At 41.9% G+C, this 16,469-nt stretch overlaps 1 protein-coding gene across 1 annotated transcript; it reads left to right on the forward strand.

Moving 5' to 3' along the window:
• The first annotated feature begins 4,024 nt into the window (after positions 1–4,024).
• On the forward strand, positions 4,025–7,724 carry lnc.lemp (lncRNA encoded micropeptide). Its single transcript, XM_080794491.1, has 2 exons — positions 4,025–4,233; positions 7,294–7,724. Exon 1 carries the CDS (start codon positions 4,039–4,041, stop codon positions 4,207–4,209), a length of 171 nt encoding a protein of 56 aa, XP_080650617.1. The 5' UTR covers positions 4,025–4,038; the 3' UTR covers positions 4,210–4,233; positions 7,294–7,724.
• Positions 7,725–16,469: the final 8,745 nt, after the last annotated feature.

Genomic DNA, 16,469 nt, shown 5'->3' on the forward strand with positions numbered 1-16,469 from the left:
AGGTCTGGATCAACCACAGGTCTGCAGGGTCTGGATCAACCACAGGTCTCCTCCAGGGTCTGGATCAACCACAGGTCTCCTCCAGGTCTGGATCAACCACAGGTCTCCTCCAGGGTCTGGATCAACCACAGGTCTCCTCCAGGTCTGGATCAACCACAGGTCTCCTCCAGGTCTGGATCAACCACAGGTCTCCTCCAGGTCTGGATCAACCACAGGTCTCCAGGTCTGGATCGACCACAGGTCTCCTCCAGGTCTGGATCAACCACAGGTCTCCTCCAGGGTCTGGATCAACCACAGGTCTCCTCCAGGGTCTGGATCAACCACAGGTCTCCTCCAGGTCTGGACCAACCACAGGTCTCCTCCAGGTCTGGATCTCCTCCAGGCTGCTACAGAGGGTCGCGACAACGCAAGCGTAAAAAAAGAGAAGAAAAAGCTAAACTGAATCCAGGTCTGGTGAGTCGTGGGGTGGGGGGGGGTGTGTGTAGGGGGGGGGGGGGGTGTGTAGGGTGGGGGGTGTAGGGGGGGGGGGGGGCGTGTAGGGTGTGTGGGGGGGGGTGTAGGGTGGGGGGTGTAGGGGGGGGCGTGTAGGGTGTGGGGGGGGTGTAGGGGGGGGGGGGCGTGTAGGGTGGGGGGGGGGGGGTGTACGGGCGGCCGCGAAAACTTCACGCAACGCTTGCGTTGTCGCACCGCTCAGAAACGCAGCTGGTCTCATTGAAAATATCGTTCTGTCGCTTCACGTTTCAAAGGCCCTTCACTGTATGTATAAGTACATGTATATGTATTGTATGTATAAGAGGAAAGAAAAAAATGACGTTCCGTCTCGAGAAACAAGAAAGGAAATAAGCTAGTTGTGTGAATTATCCACACATTAATTTCTACTTTTAGTGTACTGTTTTTCATTCACCAACGTGGAGAGTGGTGGATGGTGTGTCCCCGCTACACAGTGCATGCTCTCCACACACACACACACGCATGATCACGCACACACACACACACACGCATGAACACACACACGTGCGCACACAGCGCGCAATACTCCTGTAATTGTGTTCAGAGAAGGTTTAACCCGTTTAGACCAACCATCGATTCTGTCAGTCGTGTTCAAAAAGGACCCCCAAAAATATCTGTAATGTATATATTATAATATGTAATGAAATATCTGTAATGTATATATTATAATATGTAATATAATATATATATATAATATATTATATTATAATATGTAATATAATATATATATATAATATATTATATTATAATATGTAATTGACCGCCGACCCCACATCTGAAAATATGTTGTCCCAGGAACGCCTCGGAAGCAAAGATTAGACTTAAAAACGTTCGCTCTTAAAGAATATATACATATTTCAAAGATGTGTGCCTCATTTTCACGATATTTCAATGAGCTTGTAGATCTGCTATTTTTCAATAGCTAAATTATTATTATTATATGTTTAAAACACCAAAAGGGGTTCCCGCCCAGAATCGGTTAAGGCCAACAAGGTCAATATATTGTAATATAATATAATATAATAGAACGCAGCATCGCTCGTTCGGGGAGAAAACAAACAATCGTGCGGTGATGGTGGAAACACCAGACGCAGAGGTCGCCGACCCCGAGGTGACCCTGAATCCTGACCTGGGGTCACCGAGGTTTGGGACGAATACAAGAAGAAGAAAAAAAAGAATTATTTAAAAAATATATATATCCAATGATTGTTCTGCCACTTTTGTTTACAAAGGAACTGTCGTTGTAAAAAAAAAGAAAAAAAAGATAGGCCTATTTGTATTTAAAAGGAAACAAAAACATTTCAAATAAAATAACTTTTAAATGAAGTGCAGTGCTTTGTGGTGTGTGTGTGTGTGTGTGTGTGTGTGTGTGTGTGTGTGTGTGTGTGTGTGTGTGTGTGTGTGTGTGTGTGTGTGTGTGTGTGTGTGTGTGTGTGTGCGAGCGCGCACGCTCCAGAGGGCCACATTGTATATTGCATTACTGTTGTGTGTAAAAAATAAAAAATAAATAGCCGATCTACAAGCTCAAAAGCTGTCTCAGTGTGATGCATTTTGAGCTTGTAGATCTGCTATTTCCACTAGTTTTGGGTCCCGGAGAGAGAGATATTGAATTTCTCTTTATTTTGGGTCTCGAGCTAAAAATATAAAATGGGGAACCATGAGTCTAACAGTGGTGGAAAAAGTACAAAAATATTTTACTTAAGTAGAAGTACTGATTCTCTACGTGAAAATTACTTAAGTAAAAGTACAAAGTGCCCATTAAGAAAGTTACTTAAGTAAAAGTATAAAAGTACCTCAAATAAAATGTACTTAAGTACAAAAATTTACCCGGCGTAAAATGTACTTAAGTATAAAAGTAAAAATTACAAAGTACAAGTACAAAGTACAAAATACAAAATTATTTTCAAAATGAATACAAAGAAATGATTTTCCAAAATTGTCATCCTGTCAAAAGTGGCTTTATTCCAAAAAATTAAATAGCATACAAATACTGAAAATACAGAACCCCCAACAGCATACATCGTGTTGGGAAAGTTCTTTTTTTTTTAGGAACTATAGTTCAGTTCACAGTTCAACATTTTTAAAATGAACTAGTTCCGTTCATAGTTCATCATTCCAAATTTTGAACTAAAGTTCATCGTTTGAAAAATGAACTATTATAGTTCTTTTTCGTTCTTTTTTTGCTTTAATTTTTATATATTTTTTACATTTTACAAAAATTGCTCTTTTGCAATGTGAAATGCCACCGAATTATTTTTCCTTCTCTATATGGGCTTTTGCATGCTTTTATTGTGAAGGCAAAAGTTTCTGAACGTTCTCAGAGCCTGCATCTCCGCATGCTGGGGTTGGCTGATCTACAAGCTCACAACGTGTCCGGACGCGACGAGTTGTGAGCTTGTAAGTTGTATATCAGCTATTTTCAGCACGGAACACTTTGTACGGCGAAGAATAAATTAGGCATCACTGCGCTTCATGCATTCACTGTGGAAGAGAGATGTCTTTTGTTGGCCGTTCGTGGCGATATTATGGACACGTACCTCCTCGAAGCGATAATAACCAACTAAGCTATTGGAAGCTATTTTTCGTGGCACATTATGTGTGTACAACAACAAGTTCCCTCAGTGTTTGTGTTAGGAGACAAAAATAAAAAGTCCTTCTGCTAAGACTGTGTCTCGGTCATCCATGTTGAATGCGTGTGACAAAACACAGTGTGTGCGTCTTGCCGTCTTCAAAGCAGGCCAGGCAGCAGAACACAACTCCGCCCCCCTATTATCTGAGAGTGGAGCAGCCCTGTTCAATTCTCAACTGCGCATTCCTCCAGTAAGACAAATATAAGATTTTATTATTTAATTTGTAGCGAGTAACGAGGTGTCCGATTTTAAATATAGCGCATTAAAAGTACGATTTTTTCCTTGTAAATGTAACGAAGTAAAAGTAAAAATACAGCAAAAGAAAAGTAGTCAATAAAAGTACAAATTCTCCAAACTTGTACTTAAGTACAGTAACGAAGTAATTGTACTTCGTTATTTTCCACCACTGGAGTCTAATTCACTGTGAAAAGAGGAGAATTATGGGCACTAGATTTCCCCCGTAAAGCTCAAGTTTAGCAGCATATTACAGTAATGTACCTGGTTTAAAATGTTTGATGTATTTTCTTGTGACTGTATTTTATGTATTGTAACCCTCGGCTACGTTGGAAATTAGGGCTTGCCCTCAACTGTATTCTGAGTATAAATAAAAGGTAAGAAAGAAAGAAAGATAATGGGCTTATACAGGTGTGATGGTACAATTGGGGAGTTTACCGGAGTTTGTTGAAACGTTTAACGGGAGTTTTCTGTAATGTACACTTCCGTATTCCAAGCTTTTTGTCTGGTCTTTCATTAGACCTCGTTTGCTTGTTTGTTTCTCTCTCTCTCCAAAACCTGGCAACAACTAGAGGAGGGTCCTGTCTCTGGTAGAGGAAGCTGTAGTTCCCTAGTGGAGGATGTTGTAGTTCTCTCCCAGACACTGACAGACGGAGAGGTGAAGATGGCGGAACTCTCGGACAGATCCCTGGCCATGGCTCTGCTCCTGTCCTTCGGGCTGGGCTTCGTGTCCGGATGGCAGGCGAACCGACTGAGGAGACAGTACCTGGACTGGAGGAGGAGGAGGCTGCAGGACCTGCTGAAGAAGACCGAGAAGAAACTGGACCTGGCCTAGAGAACCCTTCCACTAGACGGTACAGTAGGCTACCTTACACTGGACCTGGAAACTAAACGGTAGTTACTTGCCCAAGCAGAGCGTGCAAGTAATCGTTTCGCTTGGTCTCTTCGAAGTGAAGACAAGTTTTCTTCAACGGTAAATCTGTGCCTGGTTTGCTGGGACTAGTTACAACATTACGTCATCCTTGAGAGAGTACATGGTGTGTATATGACGTAATGTTACAAGTTACAAGTTACAAGTTACAACATTACGTCATATACACACCATGTACTCTCTCAAGGATGACGTAATGTTGTAACTAGTCCCAGCAAACCAGGCACAGATTTACCGTTGAAGAAAACTTGTCTTCACTTTTTGGAACCAAGTAACCACAGTATACTGCTAATCAAATTACAACTACATACTCTGTATGTAGTTGTAACTAGAACAACTACATACAGTCTGTGCCTGGTTTGCTGGGACTAGTTACAACTAAGTTACAAGTTACAACATTACGTCATATACACACCATGTACTCTCTCAAGGATGACGTAATGTTGTAACTAGTCCCAGCAAACCAGGCACAGATTTACCGTTGAAGAAAACTTGTCTTCACTTTTTGGAACCAAGTAACCACAGTATACTGCTAATCAAATTACAACTACATACTCTGTATGTAGTTGTAACTAGAACAACTACATACAGTCTGTGCCTGGTTTGCTGGGACTAGTTACAAGTTACAACATTACGTCATATACACACCATGTACTCTCTCAAGGATGACGTAATGTTGTAACTAGTCCCAGCAAACCAGGCACAGATTTACCGTTGAAGAAAACTTGTCTTCACTTTTTGGAACCAAGTAAGCACAATATACTGCTAATCAAAATTAAGTTCAGATCACCTAAAACAAACCTTACGGAATTAAACACATTTCTCAAGAAAATGGTAAAGTATCTATCATCTCCGACTTCCACAATTATGATAATAGGAGATTTCAATGAAGACCATTATACTGAAAAAGATATAAATATAAAGACCTTCATGTCAAGATTAGGCTTTAAACAATTAAATACAAATCCAACTACAGATTTCGGAAGTATTTTAGATCATGTATATTTCAACAAATTTGAAAGTATTATTACAGAAATTGAAGTTAGAGACACATATTACTCTGATCATGATTTAGTATTAATATCACTATAGTACAAAAATAAATTACAAAAATGAAATACATTTAAAACAATTGACAATTTACAATAAGTAATAAAATAATTATACTGTATAATATATTTTAATTCAGTTTATATACCTTTTTTTTTCATCACATATCAATGATTCATTTTTCTGTAAAAAAGTAGTTAGGTAGCAAATAGTTACACGTAATGATTATACATTTCAAACGTTCCTTCACAGAGATACTGAGATGTGATACTTTCCAGCGGTCGAAAGTACTTGCGCGCTCTGCTTGCGCACTAGTAGGCCATTTATGGCCTACTAGTGTGCAACAAGCAAGTATGCACTCGGCAGAGTGCAGTTCTAGTTTAAACTGTGCTAGCCTAAAGTACAGTAACTTATAGTTTAAACTGTCCTAGCCTAAAGTAGCATACAGTAACTTATATTTAAAAAAAACCCGTCCTAGCCTAAAGTAGCCTACAGTAACTTATAGTTTAAACTGTCCTAGCCTAAAGTAGCCTACAGTAACTTATAGTTTAAACTGGCCTAGCCTAAAGTAGCCTACAGTAACTTATAGTTTAAACTGGCCTAGCCTAAAGTAGCCTACAGTAACTTATAGTTTAAACTGTCCTAGCCTAAAGTAGCCTACAGTAACTTATAGTTTAAACTGGCCTAGCCTAAAGTAGCCTACAGTAACTTATAGTTTAAACTGGCCTAGCCTAAAGTAGCCTACAGTAACTTATAGTTTAAACTGTCCTAGCCTAAAGTAGCCTACAGTAACTTATAGTTTAAACTGTCCTATAGCCTAAACTACAGTAAGTATAGAATAGAGACCCTCCATTACTAACTAACTCGCACAACCTATGCACTGTACCTGACTGATAAGATATTGTACACTGTGTGTGTGTGTGTGTGTGTGTGTGTGTGTGTGTGTGTGTGTGTGTGTGTGTGTGTGTGACATCTATGAGTTAATTAACGATGTATTTTATTGTATTATTTTTCCTTTTTTTTCGAGGGGCGCTAGCCCCTCTTATAATATGTCCAGCTTTTAGTGTTTTAGTGCACAAACTCTGTCCTCCACAAACATTACATTCCCATCATTGACAATGAATGGAGAATTTTATATCTCATATCTGAGCAAATAGACAGTGTCTATTTTACATCATCATGATGTACGATGATAAGAGCGCCCCTCACTTCACACAGGTGTGATTTCTTTATTTAATTTATTTTTTGTATTTCTGTTCAGGCTTGGTAGTCACACATTGCACAGGGCCCGATATGACAAATAACTGAAAATATACAAAGACATTTCTGGCATTTTTCATAAAGTGGAATTAGCAGATAAAACTAGTTCACGACGCGTCATAAAAGCACAGAAGTGAACCTTTCAAGCCTGTTTTCTCAACTCGCTGTTTCTCTGCAAGACATTACTCTATAAGACATATCTCCAAAACTGGTGGGTCAAACTGAACAACCAATTATGTCAACGCAGGGAAGCTGGAAGTACCTTCTCTAAAAACACCGGGACAACGCTCCACACGACCCAAACTCTTCTCCCTTCTGGCTCCAAAACTATGGAATGAACTTCCCATTGCAGTCAGAACTACAGACTCACTCCCAATCTAAACTAGTATGGAATGAACTTCCCATTGCAGTAAGAACTACAGACTCACTCCCAATCTAAACTATGGAATGAACTTCCCATTGCAGTCAGAACTACAGACTCACTCCCAATCTTCCGCCGTAGTCTGAAAACCCACCTTTTCAGACTCCACCATGGCCCGTAGCACTTACCCTATAACCCCTTAGATAGCACTTTTTTCAGGACTGTAATTGTCAATTTGAAGCTATGATTCCCTGCTTTTAACATGACATCACTGACTCCATCATGTCTGTCTGTCTGTCTCTCTCACATCTAGGAAGGAGTGTGTGGCTGTCGGTGGAGTGAGGAGGTGCTGCCCTCTGCTGGTCATCGGAGGTACTGCGGCCTGGCTGTGTGGCGTTCTTGATTCCTCTCGTCTGTCCAGGGCGTGCACACATAGACATCAAAGGGGGGCTTCAGCCCCTGCCCCCTTTTAGCCCGTCTGTAAAACAACTGCCCCATAGCCTACTCCAGACCGCTAATGCAGCGTTTACAATGCGGTGAAAGAGTTGCAAATGCTCTGCTCTCCTCTCCTCTCCTCTCCTCTCCTCTCCTCTCCTGCGCTCTCCTCTCCTCTCCTCTCCTCTCCTCTCCTCTCCTCTCCTCTCCCCTCCTCTCCTCTCCTCTCATGCCATGCTGGAAGGAAGGCAGCGTTCAGGAGAGTTGCTTTTTTCCCCTGAAGTCTCCTGAACTTCAACGCAGCATTTTGCGTTTAACTATCTTTTGTCGTCACACACCTGCATCTCCACTAGCTAAAGAGTGCTGGGTTTGGCCCCCGAAAATAGCTGATGTACAAGCTCTCAACGCGTCGCAGCACGACGCATTGAGAGCTTGTAGATCTGCTATTTTCGCTATTTCTGTCCAAAAGTGCCCTCCAGGGGATGTCACTGATTCACTACGACACTATTTACAATATGGAATATTACGAGTCCAAATAGTACTAAGTGCTTCTCAAATGCTTTATTTTCAAGGACCCCCTTGACTCTGAGGCGCCAGTCACATCTATCAGACAAGCGTCTTATCAATGTTTTATGGTTTCATCTGTCTTGTCGTTTGTCGCATCAATTGACAACAATGCTTTGCGGAATCTGGGCGGTGCGTGGGCGGTGCGAGGACATGCGGAAACAGATCCACGTGTTGCCTGTTGTTGTCCTTACGCTGTTAGCTGCGGGACACAGTAGCTAGTAGCTTGTTGGTTGTGTCAACGTGTTGCGTCTCCACTTTATCAGTACCACTACCACAGTAGGTGCCAAGTCTGGCACTGATTCCGTGTGTATGTATATAGCCTCCAGGTACGCAGACTAAGCATGGCATCATTGTGGAAAATTAATATTTTCTGTTAGCAACGACTCCATTATTTTTAATAAAGCGCATCCATTTTACCACAACACACGACTTGCTGCATTTCAGGCTGTTAGCCATGACGCAGACGTCGATGCAGGCTATAGGCGAAATATAGGATAAGAGATGACACGCGTCTCCAAGTTGGAGCCTATAGTTGCGCCTGGGCGCACAGCTCTCTCCTATCTGCAGTCCGACCGTTCAGCGTTACTTCAGGAGAGGAGACGACAGATTGAAGAGTGCATGCCACTGCTTTGGCATTGCCAGTGGACACCTCGATGTTAATGTTATTAAAAAAATGAGAGAAAAAAAAGGGGGGGAATCATATAAGCATCAGGCTATATAGACCAGAGCTAGGTTAGGAGTGAATGATAAAATGCATGCACCTTGAATTATAACGTTTGTTTTAATTTTCTGTTCGGCCACGACGGGCAGGGATTATATTTTCCTGTTGAATTGCTTACTGGAACAGACCAAACTACTTTACTTAACAATAAAATCATTTTCGTTACGAAAGTGCATAGGCTCTTTCCTCTTCCGTGTCTGCAGAAAAAAAAACTCTGCAGAAAAAAAACTGAGTGTGAAAAGACCGCCCAGTGCAGCGTAACAAACGGACCTTCTCTCCTATTGGTTGGCGGGTAAACCCAACCCTTTTTGTCTTGTCTGAAGTCCCGCCTTGTTCTTCAGCTTGTCACCTACAAAATGTTTTCTGTCTTGTGTCTTACCCCCCCCCCCCCCCCATGAAACAAGTTTGTCTGATGAAACCACGTGACTCCCATTAGAAATGCATTGGGAGCTGTCTTGTCTGATGCTTTTCATCAGACAACCATAAGACGCTTGTCTGATAGGTGTGACTGCGGCCTGAGAGTGTTCGTCTGTTGTGGTCATTCAGGGCTATATATATATCTGTATTTTTCTGGTGATATTTGTGTCTACTCATTCTGTCTGTGGCAAAAATGGAATGTTGACAAAGTGAACTTTTTCCCTGCCTCAAAACTCTACGAAGTTGAAACTGGTGGAAGAACAAAGATTTATTTCATTTCATTTTTATTCAAAGGGAATTGGGATATTATGCACAGATGTTGGACATTATATTATCCCGCTGGTACAACTCTTCTATGTCAGAATATTTCTAAAGAAATAAACACTTATTTTTATTAATTATTTGTTTGTTGAAATGTTGCATCTTTCTTTATTATCGTTTAGACCTGCATTCCACGTTAGACTGTATTGATGTATCGGTAGCTAAAAACACTCCACACGTTCCAAACGCTTCTCCCTTCTGGCTCCAAAACTATGGAATGAACTTCCCATTGCAGTCAGAACTACAGACTCACTCCCAATCTAAACTGTATATCACCGTATATTAACTGTATATTACCGTATATTAACTGTATACGCTGCTAAACTTGAGGTTTACGGGGCAAAATGGTGCCCATAAATGCCCGTTAACTCCTCTTTTCACGCAGCGTGAGTGTGGACTCGTATCTCTGTCGTTTGGGCCACAGGTCAGAGGTCAGACCAGGGCATATTCCCGGTGGGCCGCGACCGGGACTTTTGGGGGGGTTTTTGGACAGGCAGCCCAATAGGCGGTGGTATTATTAGGGCTTGTTTGTTTATGTGTGCCTCGACGGAGCGGGCCGGGTCGGTATAGAGTTAATCTGCGCGCTGGTTGGTCTGGGCCAAATTCACGCGAAAATGACCGGGCCGAATTTTTGTCCCAGTCCAAGCCCTGATGTTGTCTTTAAACAACAACAAAGTGTGGCTTTCACCTCAGGCCTGGCACGGTGCCACCACACACACACACACACACACACACACACACAGGCACACACACGCTGGCACGCGCACACGCACATGCAGAGAGAGAGAGAGAACTACATGTCCCAGCTTGCCGAGAGGCTGTTTCCTGCTCCTGTTTTCACAGAAACGAAACCCATGTGTGGCTGTTGCTTCATTTCCACGTCTCTCTCTCTCTCTCTCTCTCTCTCTGTGTGTGTGTGTGTGTGTGTGTGCCGTGTGTGTCAGTGAGTGTTCATTTTGACAGCGGATCCTGATTTAGTCTTAGTCTAGCCTTAGTCGACGGAATATATAAAACACAATCCTTGTCTTTTAGTCTCAATAGCCTTTAATGCAGTGTTACTTTTGACAGGTAAGATTTAAGTCTTTAATAGTCTTTTAAATAACACTGTTTTAGTCCTATTCTAGCCATCTGAAATAGTTTGGTCTCAGTCTGTCTTGTACTTAAGTCGACTAAATATCACAATATTAGTCTTTTAGTGTTAGAGTCAACATAATTAACTCTGTGTGTGTGTGTGTGTGTGTGTGTGTGTGTGTGTGTGTGTGTGTGTGTGTGTGTGTGTGTGTGTGTGTGTGTGTGTGTGTGTGTCTGTCAGTGAGTGTTCATTTTGACAGCGGATCCTGATTTAGTCTTAGTCTAGCCTTAGTCGACGGAATATATAAAACACAATCCTTGTCTTTTAGTCTCAATAGCCTTTAATGCAGTGTTACTTTTGACAGGTAAGATTTAAGTCTTTAATAGTATTTTAAATAACACTGTTTTAGTCCTATTCTAGCCATCTGAAATAGTTTGGTCTCAGTCTAGTCTTGTACTTAAGTCGACTAAATATCACAATATTAGTCTTTTAGTGTTAGAGTCAACATAATTAACTCTGTGTGTGTGTGTGTGTGTGTGTGTGTGTGTGTGTGTGTGTGTGCGTGTGTGCGTGTGTGCGTGTGTGTGTGTGTGTGTGTGCACGAACACAGCAGTGATGTCTGAGGAGCAGCAAGCCAACAACAACTGTGCTCTACCCGAAGAGCCACAAGAAGCTGTCCCGCTACCCAGCAGGGAGGAGATGGAGGAGGAGGAGGAGATGGAGGTTAAGGTATGGCTGTCATGATTATTATGGTCGTATTATGGTGACGGCTCAGGGATAGAGTGGCTGGATGGTAACCGCAAGGTTGCCAGTTCGATCCCTGTGGGCTCCCCCAGAGTTGGTGTCAAAGTTTTTCTCCCTGGAAATAAAAACGTCTGGGTTTCCGAGGCTAGTGTCAAAGTGTCTTTGAGCAAGACTCTGAACCGCTGATTGCTCCCGATGTTTTCGCCGGATTGATGTGGATTGATGCACAATCTATGTAAAGCGCCTTGGATAAAGGCGCTATATAAATGCACCATTTACCATTTTGATGTAGGGAAGAAACCTTTTTTTTTCTTTTCAGGAAATTAAGAAAACTTTTTTTTTTAAACGTTTCAATACAGCCTCATCAAAGCTGGTGTTGTTGTTACTTTATTGTTAATTACTTGCATGAGAGGGGAGTTAGCTGCTTTATAGCAGACAGTTTGAGAGGGGGAGAGGTGGTGGAGTTAGCTGCTTTAGAAGAAAGATTGAGAGGGAGAGAGGTGGTGGAGTTAGCTGCTTTATAGCAGACAGTTTGAGAGGGAAAGAGGGGGTGGAGTTAGCTGCTTTATAGCAGACAGTTTGAGAGGGGGAGAGGTGGTGGAGTTAGCTGCTATAGCGGTTGAAGATGGATGGATCAGAAATATCTGATCTACAAGCTTACAACGTGTAAGCTTGTAGAACAGATATTTCTGTTTTGTTTAATGTATGAACATCTTTCAACGATTTTGTCGATTGTGCCAAAAATAATAAGAGAATAAGAGAATATTAAAGAGGGTAAACATTCATAACGTGAGTTTAACGTCGTTTAAAGGTCCGCTGACACGCCCCGAAATTAATATGGGTGGTACAGCACATCACGTGGTCTGACTGAAAACAGTTTGAAACAGTTTGAAACGGGGCTACGGCGCTAGCAACAAGTGGCTATAGGTCAGGCTAGCGTTTTTGACGGTACATTTAGCGTCATATTGGCTATAAATGTAATTGAAAAAAAATATTGTTTCGCCAGAAATGCTTAGTTTGAATGCAATTGAGGTTGGCGTGGGGTTTTTTAGGGGAACTGCAGCACAAGCGCAAATTTTGGAGTCGAGTCCCATGTTCCCCCGGTCGCCAACACCCCTGTCTGCCCGCTCTGAGACCTCTCAGCCCCGCTGCGCGACAGTCGCGACTACGGACGTCTGCTGTTGTCTGGCCGCTGTGAGAGCAGCGCGACTACTGTTCTTTTCCCCTCTCAGCCGCAGGCTGACATGTACACCCTCGCTCTCACTCTGTAATACCGTAGTTAGTTACCACAACATTGTTCAAGTGAACTATAGTGTGTTTATGTTTGTATTCATTGTAATAATAAATATCGCTATGCCGAGGCATAGTCTTGCGGACGAGATCATGAGCCTCTACGGGGGACTGGGCATGTGTGTACACACACACACACACACACATCACACACACGCGTCTTTAGCTCTCTTCCCCGCTGTCATGCACTATAGCCACGGCTAAAAGTTTGTGTGTGTGTGTGTGTGTGTGCGTACACACATGCCCAGTTCAATGCGGGGACCTGACCAGAGACTATACGTCCGTCCGTCCGTCCGTCCGTCCGTCCGTCCGTCCCCCCGTGTGTGTGCAGCCTGCATCTGAGACGGGCTAGACTGTATGTTGTCATGCGGAGCGACGCGGCGATAAATAAAATAATCATAGCGATATTGATTATTACAATGAACAAGCATAAACACACAGTTCACCTGAACAATGTTGCGATTTTTTTTTTTTTTAATGAGACTTTCACCCAGTATTCAAGCTAAATGTGACACCAAAATAGTAGCATAAGTTGCTATGCTACCACGGCCACCAAGCCCGGCGAGCCCGCATAGAAGTCGTTGGGGAAAGCCCCTCGCCACTCTGACGTCAGAATCATGATAGCATTGTTTGATAGCAGTTCTTAGCTCCCGAGGGGCGTGTCAGCGGGCCTTTAATACAATCAGATAGGACTTTTCTTATTGGATGTATGGGCTGTCAATCAGATAGGACTTTTCTGATTGGATGTATGGGCTGTCAATCAGATAGGACTTTTCTGATTGGATGTATGGGCTGTCAATCAGATAGGACTTTTCTGATTGGATGTATGGGCTGTCAATCAGAGCCTCCATAGCCTATAATGCGATCGTCTCAATCAATTGTGATTCCATGTAGAAATAAAAGTCCTGTATTCAGAATTTTACTCGAGTAAAAGTAAAACAAGTATTGGCATCAAAATGTACTTAAAGTACCAAAAGTATAAGTAAGCCTACTCGTTATGCAGATTCTCTTCATTTATTTTTAGCCGATCAACAAGCTCACAGCATGTCTCATTGTCACACGTTGTGAGCTTGTAGATCGGCTATTGTCTAAAGTATAAAATAGGGTGTTGCTTTAATTGGTTACTGTCTGTATGTTTAGTAATACTATTGAATCCAGAATGCTCTACTGTGGAAAGGCCAGTTCACCCCATCGCCCTCTAGAGGGTACTGTTGCACTTCAGGAGGACAGCACCAAATACACATGGTGCAAATACAGTAGCCTACCGTATTCATGTTATGGTCCACATACCTTATCATTATTGGTTAATTGAATGCACAGGAACGCAATGGAAAACTAGGCTTTTGGGCTTCTTGTGTTATCCTTTTAGCATCATTGTGTAATCGTACCACTGTACTACAGTATGTGCAACTGTAAAGTAATCAATCAGCAACGTAAATTGCACAGGTTAGTTAGTTTGATTATGATTATGAATGAAGATTTAGAGGCATCTTATAAGGCATCTTAACCTGTTTCCACCCGACCTATGTTTTTACATTTAGATTTAGAAGGCGTGTTTAAAAAAATGTAAAGGTGGGTTACATCTAAGGCGCCAGTCACACCTATCAGACAAGCGTCTTATCAATGTTTTATGGTTTCATCTGTCTTGTCGTTTGTCGCATCAATTGACCACAATGCTTTGCGGAATCTGGGCGGTGCGTGGGCGGTGCGAGGACATGCGGAAACAGATCCACGTGCAGTGGTGGAAAATAACGAAGTACAATTACTTCGTTACTGTACTTAAGTACACGTTTTGAGAATTTGTACTTTTATTTACTATTTTTATTTTTCTGTATTTTTACTTTTACTTCGTTACATTTACAAGTCAAAAATCGTACTACTTACTACTTAAAAATACTTTTTATCCGCTACATTAAAATTGGACACCTTTCGTTAATCGCTACACATTTCCACGCGAAATATGCGCAATCTCCGCATTTTCCACATAAAGTTTATAAAGTCATCGCCTCACTCATTCGTTCACATTCACACAGAAGCATGGTGGTGCGGTGCGTTGAAAAAGCTGGACAAGAAGCGCCCGTCTCTCTCTCTCTCTCTGGTGTGGTGAATAAATCAGCGAGCCGCGCTGTGTGTGTGTGTGTGTGTGTGTGTCTGACGTGCGCTGCATCTGCTGGTTATTGCAGTTCTGTTTTCGTCACATTATGTGACGAAAACAGAACTGCAATAGCAGCAGATGCAGTGCATGTGTATGGGACTCACATACACATCTTAACGTCAGGAACGTTACACGACTCACCCATCCAGGTGATTGCAATAATAATCACTGTAGGCCGTCTTTACCGTGCATTGCATGTAAACGTCTGTCGAACGGGATGGTCGTTAAAGTTGATATCGGTTTCAACTTTATCCCCCAATAATGAAATCCACATTTGTGCATAGGCCTATAGCCTACTGTAGGCTTTTTTTACTCTATTTAGAAGACATTTTCAAGCTCTTGCTAATGAAATGATCGATTATTTTTATGGAGAAATCATTTTACATGCATCTCAATGGGAGACAGTTTGCCCTGCAAAGTGGAGTGGGTGGGGCTTAATTAGTGAAGGGCTAATTATAATGCGTGAATTTTAAGCAATTATAATGTCTGTTTTGCAAATTGCAATGGCTCTCCCCATTCTCCCCTAAATCTGAAATATATTTTTGTGTGAGCTTGCTTGCACCCTGAGTTGTTTGTAATGTTTGTAATGATAATGAGTGGCCAGTTTAGTTTCTAGTGTTTATCCCAACAAAAACATTAAATGCCATTGATAATGAATGGCCAGTTTCGAGACGAGTGTTGAAATAAAGCCACTTTTGGACTTAATTTCTTTGTAGGCATTTTGAAAAGCATGTTGTACTTTTTACTTGTACTTTTTCTTGTACTTTGTAATTTTTACTTTTATACTTAAGTACATTTTTACACCGGGTACTTTTTGTACTTAAGTACATTTAATTTGAGGTACTTTTATACTTTTACTTAAGTAACTTTCTTAATGGGTACTTTGTACTTTTACTTAAGTAATTTTCAAGTAGAGAATCAGTACTTCTACTTAAGTAAAATATTTTTGTACTTTTTCCACCACTGTCCACGTGTTGCCTGTTGTTGTCCTTACGCTGTTAGCTGCGGGACACAGTAGCTAGTAGCTTGTTGGTTGTGTCAACGTGTTGTCTCCACTTTATCAGTAACACTACCACAGTAGGTGCCAAGTCTGGCACTGATTCCGTGTGTATGTATAGCCCAGGGGGGCAGTCAGACAGATATTTTGTGAAGCCACTAAGGAAATGAAAGTTCATATAATGGCCTGTTGTGGCGCTGTCATTGGGCTCAAAAAAACCCATAGCCCCATAGAAGTCCATGTATTTGGGCCCAACTTCACCTAGACTGTATTACCTTAATAAACATGGTCATGAATACTTTCTTCTTCCAGTCACTAGTTTAAAGTCTCATTTCTAATGTCATAATATTCTTTTAGGAAAATTATGGTCCCATTTATAAAAAAAATGACCATAAAGTCGCGCATGTTCTGAGGGGCGTGGCTACCGTTACAGTCTATGAACGGGATCCCCCACCCACTCGAGTCAAAATAAAAACCAACGAAGAAGAAGGGGGGAAGTCCCGCCTCGTTGTCTGGGCCAGCCAATGGCCAGCTGGGCCCAAACGGATCTAGAAAGATGGCGACTTCCATTGCAAGGACTGACAGGCTTCATTTTACGTTCATGTTAGACCCGCGGAACGCTTTGTCCATATTTTTTACAGTCTATGGTATAGCCTCCAGGTACGCAGACTAAGCGTGGCATCATTGTGGAAAATTAATATTTTCTGTTAGCAACGACTCCATTATTTTTAATAAAGCGCATCCATTTTACCACAACACACGACTTGCTGCATT

Source organism: Protomyctophum bolini (assembly GCF_963924005.1).
Source record: "Protomyctophum bolini genome assembly, contig: SCAFFOLD_53, whole genome shotgun sequence".
NCBI lineage: Eukaryota > Metazoa > Chordata > Actinopteri > Myctophiformes > Myctophidae > Protomyctophum > Protomyctophum bolini.

Coding starts and splice junctions, on each gene's coding strand:
- lnc.lemp (XM_080794491.1), top strand. CDS start 4,039: ATGGCGGAACTCTCGGACAGATCCCTGGCCATGGCTCTGCTCCTGTCC.